Here is a 13,457-nt window from a genome sequence, read left to right as displayed (position 1 = left end):
CGGGCTGCTCGGGTGTTCTTAGACCTGGCATCCTTAGCGTGGTCTTACCACTGACTTTTTGCCTTTACCTCCAGTTTTGTTGCTGTATCTTTGTGTTGGCCTTCGACCTCTGAGCACTTTACCACTGCTAATCAGTGCTAAAGTGCATGTGCTTCTCACCTAAAACATGGTAACCTTGGTGTATCCCCAATTGGCATATTTAATTTACCTGTAAGTCCCTTGTAAAGTGGTATACCATATACCCAGAGCCTGTAAATTAAATGCTACTTGTGGGCCTGCAGCAGGGATTGTGCCACCCACTAGAGTAGCTCTGTAAACATGTCTCGGGCCTGTCACTGCAGAGCTTCTTTGAGTGCAGTCTAACTGCTACCCTGGCATTTAAAACCTCTGCCAAGCCCAGAACTCCCCTTTTCTTACATATATGTCACTCGTAAGGTAGGCCCTAGGTAGCACATAGGGCATTGTGTCATGTAAGCAAAAGGTAGGACATGTGCCTTTAGGATTTTCATGTCCTAGTAATGAAAAATTCCTAAAAGTCAGTTTTCATTACTGTGAGGCCTGCCCCTCTCATAGGCCAGCATTGGGAATTCCTTATAATATATTTAAGCTGTAATTCCTGATCTGAGAAGAGTGGCTGCATCATGTTTAGTACCATTGGGATGGTAATAATAAATCCTCTTTACTGGTGAAGTCAGATCTATTATTACTGTTTTAGAAAGTGGACATTTCTCTGCACTCTTTGGGCTGTGTGCCCACTGCCTACCTCTAATACATGTCTGCATTGGGCTAGGTGACAGTTCCACTTGTGCATCCCCTTCAGACACCCACAACGCGGGATACTGAGCCACATCTGCATCCCTCTGTATACTGCTTGTTCTTCCTGGGGAGGAGGTTGGGAGAGACACACACTTACTTCTCAAAGGGTAAGAACTGGGGTCCAAACAAAGGGGCTGATTACCTCCCACTGGTTCTCTGGAGCCGAGACTTACCTGAAAGGGGGACTGCTGCCCTTCACAAGAATTCTTTTGTAGTCACCCCACACATCAAAGGCACTTTTCTGTATAGGTAGTGGGTCTCTCGACTCACTAAGATAGATCACTGCTGGACTAAAAAGAAACTCTGCCTGGAGTGAAGGCTGCTGCTCTCAAAGGATTGCCAATGCGCTGTGCTGACTGTTCCCAGGAACTTCTGCCCTGATGTGCTGAGCTGCCCTCTTGCCTGCTGACCTCTGGCCAGCATAATTACACCAAAGCAACACCAGAGTGTCTCCAAGGCCTTGCTGGCATGCCCTGCTCCACCAAGGACTGCGCTCAGTGGATTTTGGCCAGCAGCGACCTGCCATCACCAGGGACCGCCGAGACTCACGCCCCCAGACTGCATAATAGCCCAATTTGCTGCTGGTTTCCCTGCCCAAAGAGCTGTTGATCTCAGCAGGAAACCCGGCCCCACTCCCATTGACGAGGCTGCAGGAGTAACCCCAACGAGATCATCCCCTGCCCTGAGGGCAGGAGAACACCGCTGCACCTGGTGTCACCCAGGAGCTTCAGGGTCATCGACACAGGCCCCACAGCTGCGACCGAAGCCACAGCCATGCCCCAGAGCCTGCAAGCACCACGGAGTAAGACAGCTCTCACCGGTGAGAGTACTCTCAGGGCTCGCGCTCTGACCCGACAGCATGGTGTGCTTGCGCCTGCCTTCATCAGAGAAGCCGCCCCCTTTCTCATCGGGAAGCTCCCCCTCATCGCCAGCAGCTTAGCTGGTCCAGCGAGTCTGGGGCCAGGCTCGACCAAAGGAGCGCCGACCATTTCTTTCTCCCCACAACTTTGCCCACAACAGGATTTATTCCCGAGGCGTAGGGAGGGGAGCCGAGCCTCATCGGAGACACCATTCCCAGCCGCTCGATTGACGAGAGCGCGACCGGAGGATTACTGTATTTACCTGGGGCAAAGTGCATCCACATTTCCCAAATGAGGTAACTGTGCTAAATTAACTGTGCTTATAACAAAGTTACAAAGCTACATGTGTTAGGTCCTGATAATTTGGCTTTTGTTGTTTCAATCTTATTTAAACCTATAAATATTCTTTATTTTTCTAAAACTGTCTTTTTGTGGTGGTTTTATTGGGTCATTGTATGTGGGAACTGCACACATACTTTACACATTGCCTCTTAAGTTAAGCCTGACTGCTCAGCGCCAAGCTACCAGAGGGTGAGCACAGGTTAATTTAGAGTGTGTATCTGACTTACCCTGACTAAGGTGTTGGGCTCTGCCTGGGTTGGGTGTATAACCTAGCCAACCACAAACCCTATTCCTAACAGCTGTCCTTGCTAATACAATGGACAGACTGTGTGTGTCTGAATCTAAAGTACCTAATACATCATTATAATTACAAACAAATAATGCTACTTCTTTCTACAGTCTCGCATCCTCAAATTATATGCTAGCTCAAAAACAAACCTCTCTGGCATGAAAAACCGACCTTGACTTAAAGTTTCTGATTGTCACCTCTCTTTGTGCCTCTTCTTGATATATATATTTTTTCACAAATGGTCCTCTCCTCCCCTTCCATCTCCTGCATGTCTCCTCTCTCTGAGCACAACCTTCTCAAAGTCATGTGTATGTTTGCCTTAATCTTTATGACTGTATTTCTGAAAAATGTCCTCAACTCATATCAAAGATCCCAAACTCTTCTTCTTTAAAAGTCATACAACTGATATCTAACGATACCTCATCTCCTCAAGGTCATCTACTCATCTAACCAACCATCTGCATTAACTCACACACTCCTGCCCCGCTAATGATCACACGTAAGACCTATTAATTTCATTACCACAAAGAAGCTGGAGTGAATGCATGGAATGTTTTGGTTGAGCATGTAAGACTAAACCTCATCACCAACAATAACTAGTAACACTGGACTAACCACTAGCCTTGGGTCCTGGAGCAGAGTCCTGCCCGGCATAACGCACTTCAACTTCTTGTCACATATAGTAAGTGCTACATAAGTGCAATTACAATTACATTTACATTGGTCCAGCCTTCATAAGGCCTGCCTTCATCACCATTGTAGATTCAGGGTGCATACTAGCAGCCAGATCTTTGAAACCTATGCAGATAGTTTATATGTGCAGGTTGTTCCATGACTTGTGTATGTCAACAGTATTATGAAGTGTACCGGGAGGCCCTTCACTCAGCAACCACCGACTACTCATACATACAGACTCACATGGGTGGTTCAACGATTGTGGTTCAACTTTTGTCTGTCCGGACCTCCTTTGTGGATGTCACCTCAAGGGACTACCACCCAGGAAAATAAACATTTTGACCAATGCCAAAGACCAAGGCAGCATAGCGGACAAAGATTTTGGAGCAATTGCTGGCACCAGAACGTTTAGCAATTGTCAGTATTATACACATGACTTGACATAGGGACAGCACTGGCGGAGTAGTGAAAGTCTACATTACGTGTGAGAGGCAGAATGCAAGTGAACTGTAACCAATATGGAGAATTAGCAGGGCAAGTAATGTAGACACTAACTTCTATGTGTGTGTGTGTGTGCCTCATCTTGGCATGGTGATTTTAAATTCAATCACAATTTGCATGGATCTTTCTTGACCTGAGGGAGATGCCAAGCTATGTAGGGTACCACCTACATCTTGCTTTCAGTGTGGAACCCATCTTCTTCTCACATATTCACCACACGCTTATGAACTCAGGCACGCAGAGTCGGAATTTTACCAAGGTTTTCATTTTGGCCAAGGTTGACCACTGGATATTGTGTAATCAAGCTAGTGGACCTGGACACCATGTCTCCTGGGGAAATGATCCTAGCTCCTTACGGCACATTCAAGATTGAAGTAACTAAGGGGCAAATCATTACTACAGCTTTCTTTACAGAGCCCTCATGAAGTCCTCTGGGCAATGCAAGGATTCATATTAGTAGCTTATTGATGTGTTATAGATTTTTGGCTAGTTGGATTTCCTAATTGGCACATGCCTTCGAGTGGAGGCATCGTGATGGCTCTCTTGTCCAACAACATCTCAAAGTTTTAAATGTGTGTAGGATTCTGAATTACTTTCATATGTACAGTTTCCTAGTCGATGATGAACGAAGTGACCACACATGAGAGTGAGACCTGTAGCATTGGAAAATACACACATGTGTCCTGCATGCATGGAAAATGTAACCTGTAAAACTAGCATTGCACATCCTAGGTCGGCGGAGGCAATCAGACTTGGGCCCATAAGAGTTAAATAAACCCATGCGGTAGGAGACATGATAATTTCCTCTTGAGAGTGATAAATACATGTGTTTAGGTGTCTCTGTTTATGACAGTGTTAAATAGCTTCCATGAACGCTTTTCCACACTGTTTTATGGATCTGAGGAAATCTCATTAAAGTGGTAGATTCCTCCAAAGAGGATTTAGTTAGTGGGGTGCACGGATCATTTCACTGAGGAGTGACAGTACCTGCCAGCAAGCATGGCCCTTTCACCAGCATCTCGAAGCTGAACTCGTAGCAGCAAGGGTTGGAGGCTTGCGCGGTGAAGGCTTCGGTGATGCTGCTGGGAGCCAGGGGTCTGAGAGAAGCCTCAGACTTCATCCCTCCTGCTCCTCCTCCACCTCCAAAGCAGCTGGTGGGACTGCAAAGACAAGGCAAGGAACATAAATACAGAGCTATGACAGTGATGAAAACAAAACTGGAGGACCACAAAGGCTCAAAATGGGCCACATGGGGCATGAGACAGGCTAGGATGCAGGTGCAGGGTTAAAGATGGCACGGTAGGACATCTAAGCAACAGAAGGCACAGCAGAGCATCGGAGGACAAAAGAGGACACAAAGGACTAAGGTGGCGCCGGATAGTCACTTAGGGCTTCTAGTAACGAAAGAGGGCGCAAGAGAGGACCAGAGGGCACAATATGACACAGCAAGACGAACTAGGGTACGAAACGGCACAACAAGGCACACCAGGGCACAGGAGGGCTCAAGTGTCTCATATTAGCAGAGATAACAAGGAAAAGCATAAGAGGAGGAGAGAGGCTTGTAGGGAACATCAGGAAATATGTTATACTACTGAATATCGACACCAAAAATACAAGATAGGATAATATCAAGGACAGAATATCAAAAGTTAAGTGCATATAGGGAAGTATAGATTTACTATTCCACACTGAGGAGAGGTGAGGAGACAAAGGACTTTGGTACTAGCTAGGGTGGTGGACTACGATCATCTTTGCTTAGAGGTGACAATGCGGCTAAAGTAATCAGTTATAACCTGGATTCGGTCCAATATAATCTACTCTAAGAGGCAGCGATGATGTATACTGCTACAACCTGGCTCTTTTCTTCTATGAGTAGCAATGAGAACAAGGTGTTCAGATTCAGCTGGGGGAACGGGCTTTGAGTCTATAACGGGCTGATGGACCCAAAGTTGTTATGTTCTAATCTTTTTTGATAAAACAAAGGGGCAGCTTTACAAGGCCCTAGAGCCTCCATGCGCCACATTAGCGTTATTTTTTTAACGCTATTGTGGCTCATCGAGGAAAAATCGCCATGCCATATTTACAAAGTGCCGATATGCATGCATTGCACCACTATGCGCCCCGTGCGTCACATTATGTTTGTGCCAAGCAAAATGTAAGCAAGGGGGGCGTTCCAGCGTTAGGAGGCTCTCAGAAAAATGGGTGATGAAATCTACAAGATTTCGTTGCGCCATTTGTGTCATCATTTTTAACACTTGCTCAAAGCAGGCGTTAAAAGGACGCACCCATTTAAATCAATGGGCCTCCCTGTGTTTTGCTCCACTAGCGTCAAAAGTTTTGACACTAGTGGAGCAAAGTGCCACAATAGCATCAAAAAGTTTGACGCTTCTACCCTAACGTGCACAATGGTGCACCGTATTGTAAATACGGCGCACCCATGGTGTCGTCAGATGACAGTGGGGGGGCGCAAGAAATCTGGCGCATCGGTACTGATGCGCCAATTTTTTGTAAATCTGTGCCTAAGTGTTTCCCTTCTAAGATGGAGCGAAAGGTCAAAGGTATTCAGTTCTGATTTAGGGCGCTGGAACTATGGACTGGTCTAAAATGGAGAGATTGACCCAGGGTCCCCTGTTCTACAATAGGGGTGATGGGGCAGAGGTCTTTTGTTCTCTCCACGAACTCTGAACCAGTAGCATCTGTTATAACCTAGCAGATGAAAAGAGACTTCTAAAATGTGGTGACAGGATCATGGTAATTTCTTACAACTTGGAGCGATAGCTGCATAGTTTTCTGTTCTAAGGCCTTGAGGTCTAACATGGATGATGGGATAAGATCTTTGGTTCGACCTTAAAAGTGGGACCTTCTGTTGCAACTAGCATTCTTCATGGTGTCAAATGAGGGTCTTCTGTTCTACTCTTGGCCAAAAACAGCTCTGATGTCCTGCAGGTGGGCTCAAGGTCCCTTGTTATTGGCCCGGCCTGAGTCAGAATGTGAAAATGTACACAAACCGGTGCCCAAGCATTTATCACCTCAAGCAACTGGGGATCTCCACTGATACCATACACTTCACCTGCAATGCACACGCTTTCTCTTTCATTCTTGCAAATATGTCCCATTAACCAATCCTATTTACCTAAAGCTAGAATAGAGCCCTACAACTCTGTCAATGTTGCAAATTTCTCTCATTATCAGTGACTGCTGAATTTTGAACTCTACAATAATAGGTAAATTATAAAGGAGTCAAATACCTCATGTTGGTGTTCACCTCTGATGTCATCAGTTTGAAATGACACATAAAAGTGGTGTAAGGCAATAAAAGAATTCAGCAAGCCACATCATGCAAGCAGGGCACTATCAGCAAAAGAAGCCCCGCCTGCCTTATGATGTCACGCAAACACTCCCACTAAACATGAGAGGGAAGAGAAGAGGCTCACGGGCACTGTGACATCACACAAACATTCTACATATCAAAGAACGAAAGAAACACACACAGATACACCGTATGGCAGTACACAATTAACATTTCAAAGAGCAACAGTGACTGGCACACATCATGGCATCGTCCACTCAAACAATCTAGCTGAACATCATGAAAGGGTACAGAGGAGCCTTGATAGGGGTAGGCGAAGTAACATATTTTTCTGCAAAATTTGTGATGTTTTGGTGAAAAGTAAACACAATTAAGTCAGTATGCCAGGTGAAAACTGAACATGACAACATAGCTCGCAAACAAAAAAATAACATAAATATAGTCCTCAGTGTGGTTCAAGCAGACGTCTTCCTGTGGAAATTCGGTCCTTAATGCTTTTCAAGCATTCTTTTTCAAAACATTTTTTCCCCATAACTCAACTTGTGGCGGTCCTAGCACAATGGGGCCACCAGCAAAACGTTCAACAAGACACATTTTCTGTTTAGGTCATCTCTGGGTGCCCACACTAGGTCATTGGGGACCCCAAAATAATAACCCCTCCTGCACCTTCAGTCCATTTTTAAGCTCTCTTATGGCTGGAACTTTTGTTTTACAGCTTGGAATTGTTTGTGTTCTTAGGGCCTTAATATTGAAGTAGGCCTGGAAATGTGCAAAGCATCACCTCCTCCAGGGACTAAATACATGGTTGCACTCTATTATTTTCTGCCATTCTATATTCATGTGATTATGCCCTCTAGGGGCTAATTATATGGTTGCATGACTATGTTTCTTCTAAATGATATTTTTATTGCAGTGACCTCTAGGGGATGTTTTGAGCATTACAGTCAACATACTACAACATTTACTGCACTCAGTCATACCGTAATGCTTTGCACGGCATTATTTTACAAAATATTTTTGCTCATAACTCAACCTTAGGTGGTCCTAGGACAATATGACCACCTTCAAAACAGAAACCACAACCTACTCTTTCTGTCTAGATCATCGCTAGGTCCCCACAATAGGTTAGTGGGGACCCCAAAATAATAACCCATCCCAACATTCAATGTCTTTTTAACTTCTCTCATGGCTGGAACTTTGGTTTTACAGCTGAGAGTAGTTTGGGGTTTTAAGGGCCTTGTTTGTAATATAATTGCAGTAGGGCTGCTAGTCCTGAAATTATGTAATTCACTACATCCTCTAAAGGCTAAATATATAGTTACACTTCATTACCTTCTTCCATTTTCTTTTCATTTGGTTATGCTCTCTAGGTGATAACTATATGGTAATATGACCATGTTTCTTACAGATGCTATTTTCATTGTGGTGCCCTCTAGGGGCTGTTGTGAGCAATACAGTCTAATGAAAAACGTTTAATTCTGATAAAGGTTTTTATTGTGTTTATATGATAATTGTATAGGTTTTATTAATCTCCCCTCATTACAATTAGGACCATGATTCAGGCCAACTATAACTGTTTGACAAGCTTGATATGTTTGGGTGACCCTTCTAGCTTATTCCTCTTGTTACCCCTCCGTGGGTTCTTGTTTTGGGAATTGTGTTATCCAGCCAGTAACTCTGATGGTGGGCTGGTGAAAGTGGTATTCTATTGGAATTAGTACAACAGATTTAAATTAGGATGCTAAATGGCAACATTTTCATTTTTGGCTGCAGATAGAGGAAGAAGGTAAATGATAGGGCTTTAGTTATATGCAGGGCCACTGGAATTATGTGTCAGGAAAAGACCAAATTATGAGTCAGGGTTGACCGATTTATGTGGCAAGAAAAGTCCAGTTATGAATTTACAACGCCAATAGCTCTAACTCAAGCAAATGCAAGACCCATTGCATTGCAAAGGCTTGTTTACATTTCATGCGACCATCTCCCGCTGGTGTTAAATGACGAGTATTCCAAGTGGGAAAATCTGGTGAAATTCATGGCAGGTGAATTTATCAAGATTTTTCCTGGACCTGCTACATGTATAGCAGGGAGGACTCATTCATAACAATTATATTTGTCCTATTGGATAGTGGGGTTTGCAGAACATACTCATCATTGTTTTAAAACTACTGTATAATCTGCATTTAACACAGTCAAAGTTTACAGCATAGCAGGCTGCAGAAAGGTTATCCATACAGACCCTGTATCAAATAAGCATAGTATTTCCAGCTGTGCATGCTGATAACTAGCTTTTTATGCACCACTTCACACCACAGGCATTCAGTGATTACCACTATCGAGAGTGTGGGAGAGATGCAACCTACAAGAGAGGAAGCCCCCACTGGCTCATGTTTCTCAACACTGGTAATAAATAGCATATTATAATCTACAGATCTGCATCTGCGGTCTGTGTCATAATGTTTTTCAGGTGTGTCACTAAAAACAAATTAGGTATGCAAATCAGGATAGAAGGGACTTAATTTATACAGTGAGATAAAACAACCTTGAAGAGGTCAGGTGAGGATCTGAAGTCAGGCAATGGCTTTCCTTTGTGAAGTCATTGTTGCATGCAATCCGTGAGGCAACCAAAGGTGTTGTCCCTTGTCAGTTTCGCTGTACTATAGAAATAGCATGTACGGTAATAAGTGTGCGTATATTTGTACTCTTGCTTTAAAGTGGGGATGACCCACTCACAGGTGACTCATGATACCCTTCCACTCCTTCAACAAATAGCATACCACACTGTGCGTTTGCATATATGGTGCAGCGGCAGCTGCTGCAAATCTAAAGGGGAGGGGCGGGTTGTGGCGAAGAAAATAATAATACAAAAAAGAAAAGTACCTGTCCCAACGACGACACCTGCCACCTTGTGCTCCTCTTCGGATGGTGTCTCAGCAGTCACTGGGAAACCAGCACAGGCTCCCATGCAATAATGGCACTGCTCTCATGCTAAAGCTATCATGAAAGCATCGCCAGGATTGGTCTGAGTGGCTTTGTCTGATGCTCAGACACTGCATGGGAGTCTCTGCAGTTTCTCCTACCTGGGTGTGTACACAGCTGGTTTGGAGAATCCTAAGTGTGCATGTGTGTTTAGCCGGCCTAAGATAGCCAGGCAAACACACATGCGCACTTAGTGCACTCCCCTCCTTTCCCCTTCCCTCTCCCATAGCCCAGCCCACTGCTCCCGCACTGCTGGCTGAGCCAGCAGATGAAAAATAAAACGATAATGAACTATTGTTTTTCAGCTGCGGGCTTACCTAGCGAAGGAGCCACCCCTGTACGTCGTAACCTTTTCATGTGAATTTGTTATAAAAAACATTTATTAAAAAATAGGGAGCAAGTGGTGGCATTTGTGCAGGAAAGGAAAATCAATCTGATGAGGCCCTGTGACTGTTAGGAGTGTGGATTCTACGTTTAGTGTATTGGAAACATGCAACGTGTGAAGCAGTGAACAGTGTTGTCCCATGTCAAGTTCCCCCTACTTTGATAACACACAGAAATTTGACCTTTCCACTGTACTAATAAGTGTGTGAATGCACCTGTGTTAGTATGATTGCTCTAAATATTGTGTTAATGTGCCACATTTATTTCCACTCCCATGGCCTAATAAAAAGGGTTATGGGAAGGATCCTTATCAATGTGGGGTTTGTCTTAGTTTCGAACCGAAAATGTATGTTGGACACCTGCACATTTCAGCCTTAGGTTTACAATCTTTACAACCACCATGGCAGTTTAGTCCGCCTCGTGTTCGTGTACTTTGGAAAGACCAAGGAGTTGGCTATTAACGACATTTCATGAGTTGTACAAGTTTACCGAGACCCAAGCTTCAAAAGGGGAAAAATAAAAACAATGTTTTATTCGATATGGTTGAACATTAAGTTGTTTTCTTCACGTTTTTTGCCTTGAATTTAAAATTACTGCTTTTTGTTCTTTCATGTGCTATGTGCAGCTGGAGAACTTGGAAAGTTTATTTTTTATATAGGTAGGTGTGTGTGTGGTGTCTAAGGAATACAAATTTACCAGTTTCTAGAAACTCCACTTGTGCCACAAAGTCAGATTTTTCACACAAAAATAAAACAATTACTAGTTGCGACCTGCCAGTTAGCAAAGTTTCCAGTAGCACCTGAATACCGCAGGAAGGGCCAGATGTAGCAAAGGGTTTTACCCATTCTGTGTCTATGGGAAAAAGTGTTCGTACATATGGCCCTAAGTTCTTTAACTTGAAAAGGACAACACTGAAATGAACCACAGCGCACCCTGTGGTTTGTTTTTGTATTTCAGGGGAAAATAGTAAAGCAAATCTCCATGGCGTAGATATGAGATGCTGGAATAGTCCAAGACATGACCTGCGAGGTTTAGCCGTAGATCTATGTTCTCAATAGTTTTAATAAGCCGGTTAAACCGTACCTTAGTGTTAGTGAAGTTAACCCGAGCGCTATCCAGGGGGCTACACCAGGGGCATTAAGCTGGTCAGAGATATTTGGAGGAGGAATTGTAGACCAAGGGATGGGCTGGGATTAAGTCAGAGAAGTTCTAACTAGAACTACATCAATTATGTCACATGATGTTTGCACTGGTTGTAGATGGAGCCAGGATTCATAGACCTTTGAAGATCAAGCAACTCGATAGAATGGGGATTATTGGGACGATTTACCTGTATGTGAATAGTCAGGATCAAGTGGTGATGTCTACCAGGGAGAGCTCCACAAAGGCAGCAAACCAGGGAAAGAATCCAGGGCTCTGGACAAATGCACAATGTGGTTTTGTTAAGCATGGAGACCAGAGAGTGAAGTCATCCAACTCTCCTACTCTCTTGAGGCATGCATAATGCTTGGGCAAAATTATTATGCAGGAGAAACTGTGCAAAGTTTTGCTTGAAAACATTTTGTTAAATTTCTTGCCCTTTTGCAGGCTCGAAATGTAATTGACTTTTTTTGCCTGCCCAGAATTTCTTCAGCAGAAAATGTCTCAGAAGGAACAGCAAAATCATGGCAGAGCGACATGTTTTCTCCATGTGATGCAATTTTCAAGCAACATTCCGGACAAGTATATTTTGAGTAATTTACATAGTTATTCATACTTTTCATAACAATCTGCATATCCCTAACACAAAATAAACCACAATTTCGACTACCCATATCATGCAGTTCTATTCATAATCAGAAGTTGGCTGACAACATTAGCCCGCCTTCCTCTGCTTTCGGTCCATGTTTAAATACTTTGCATCACAATGTGCAACCACTAACAAAGTCAGAGCAGTAGCAAAATCTTCAGTGGGGCCTGAGTCATGAAGGTGGCCAAGTCAGAGACCTACGTGATATTACCGCCAACATCCAACTACACAGGAAAGGTGACTGAGAAATCATCCATATTGCCTACGACAAGTATCAGGTGGGCTCCGCAATTTACCTCGAACTGGGGTAGAGATCTCAAACAGTATGAAGTACACCCAACAGTGGCCGTAATGGAATTGGACAAAGGCTCTGCTTGGGGGCCCGTTGGAGGCTTTACTGCTCCCTAATTTCTGTCCTGAGTTAATGAAATCACTACCAAAGCCAGTTATGATATTATACAGCAATGGTGTTCTGTCTGACAATGACAAGCCTTCACCTGTCAATTAAAAGCAGGAACCAAGAAGTTGCTGTGAATTTGCTGTGCTCATTGTTGGAAATGGCCCTTTTTGCAGGGTTATCCCATCCCCAAACTTTTCGCCATCTTCCACCTATTTTTTCTGATCTGTTTTTACTGGTTTATTGTCTCTGCGCACTTTACCACTGCTGATCAGTGCTAAAGTGCAAGTGCTCCTTGTATAAATTGTATTAGTGATTGGTTTATCCATGATTTGCATATTTGATTTACTGGTAAGTCCCTAATAAAGTGCGCCAGAGGTCCCCAGGGCCTGTAAATCAAATGCTACTAGTGGGCCTGCAGCCCTGATTGTGCCACCATCATGGGTAGCCCTGTGAACATGTCTCAGACCTGCCACTGCAGTGTCTGTGTGTGCAGTTTTAAACTGCCAATTCAACCTGGCAAGTGTGCCACTTTTCATGCCCAAACCTTCTCTTTTACTACTTGTAAGGCACCCCTAACATAGGCCCTAGGGAGACCCATGGGCAGGGTGCAGAGTATTTAGAAGGTAGGACATGTACTGGTGTGTTTTACATGTCCTAACAGTGAAATACTTCCAAATTCCGTTTTCACTGTTGCAAGGCCTATCTCTCTCATAGGTTAACATAGGGGCTGCCTTTAATTAATTTTTAAGTGCAGTTTCCTGTTGGGAACAGATAGAGATATGGAGTTTAGGTTCTCTGAACTCACAATTTAAAAACCCATCTTTTTGTAAAGTCGTTTTTTAAATTGTCTGTTTGAAAATGCCACTTTTAGAAAGTGGGCATTTTCTTGCTTAAACCATTCTGTGCCTCTGCCTACTTGTGTATTCCACGTCTGGGTCACACTGACAGTTGGGCTGTAGTGAATTCCTTCTAGACAGTGACACAAAGGGAGCTGAGGTGTAGTGTGCATATCCTGATGGGCCATCTGGGCTGGAGTGGAGAGAGGAGTGCTCACTTTCACCTGAAAGGGCTGTGCCTGCCCTCCCACAATGCAGTCTCCAACCCCCTGGTGT

General features: G+C 43.9%; 1 protein-coding gene across 4 annotated transcripts in view; it reads right to left on the bottom strand.

Annotated features, from left to right (window-relative positions):
* The window catches only part of VWA5B2 (von Willebrand factor A domain containing 5B2), a 244,142-nt gene that overhangs the window by 99,969 nt on the left and 130,716 nt on the right, over positions 1 to 13,457 (bottom strand). For all 4 annotated transcript variants that reach the window (XM_069212954.1, XM_069212955.1, XM_069212957.1 and 1 more), the window contains exon 5: positions 4,471 to 4,643. In XM_069212954.1, coding sequence (XP_069069055.1) covers positions 4,471 to 4,643 — 173 coding nt within the window. The remainder of the gene's footprint in view (positions 1 to 4,470; positions 4,644 to 13,457) is intronic.

The sequence above is a fragment of the Pleurodeles waltl genome, chromosome 11 (assembly GCF_031143425.1).
Source record: "Pleurodeles waltl isolate 20211129_DDA chromosome 11, aPleWal1.hap1.20221129, whole genome shotgun sequence".
In the NCBI taxonomy this organism is placed as follows: domain Eukaryota; kingdom Metazoa; phylum Chordata; class Amphibia; order Caudata; family Salamandridae; genus Pleurodeles; species Pleurodeles waltl.
This window is presented reverse-complemented; position numbering and strand designations above follow the sequence as displayed.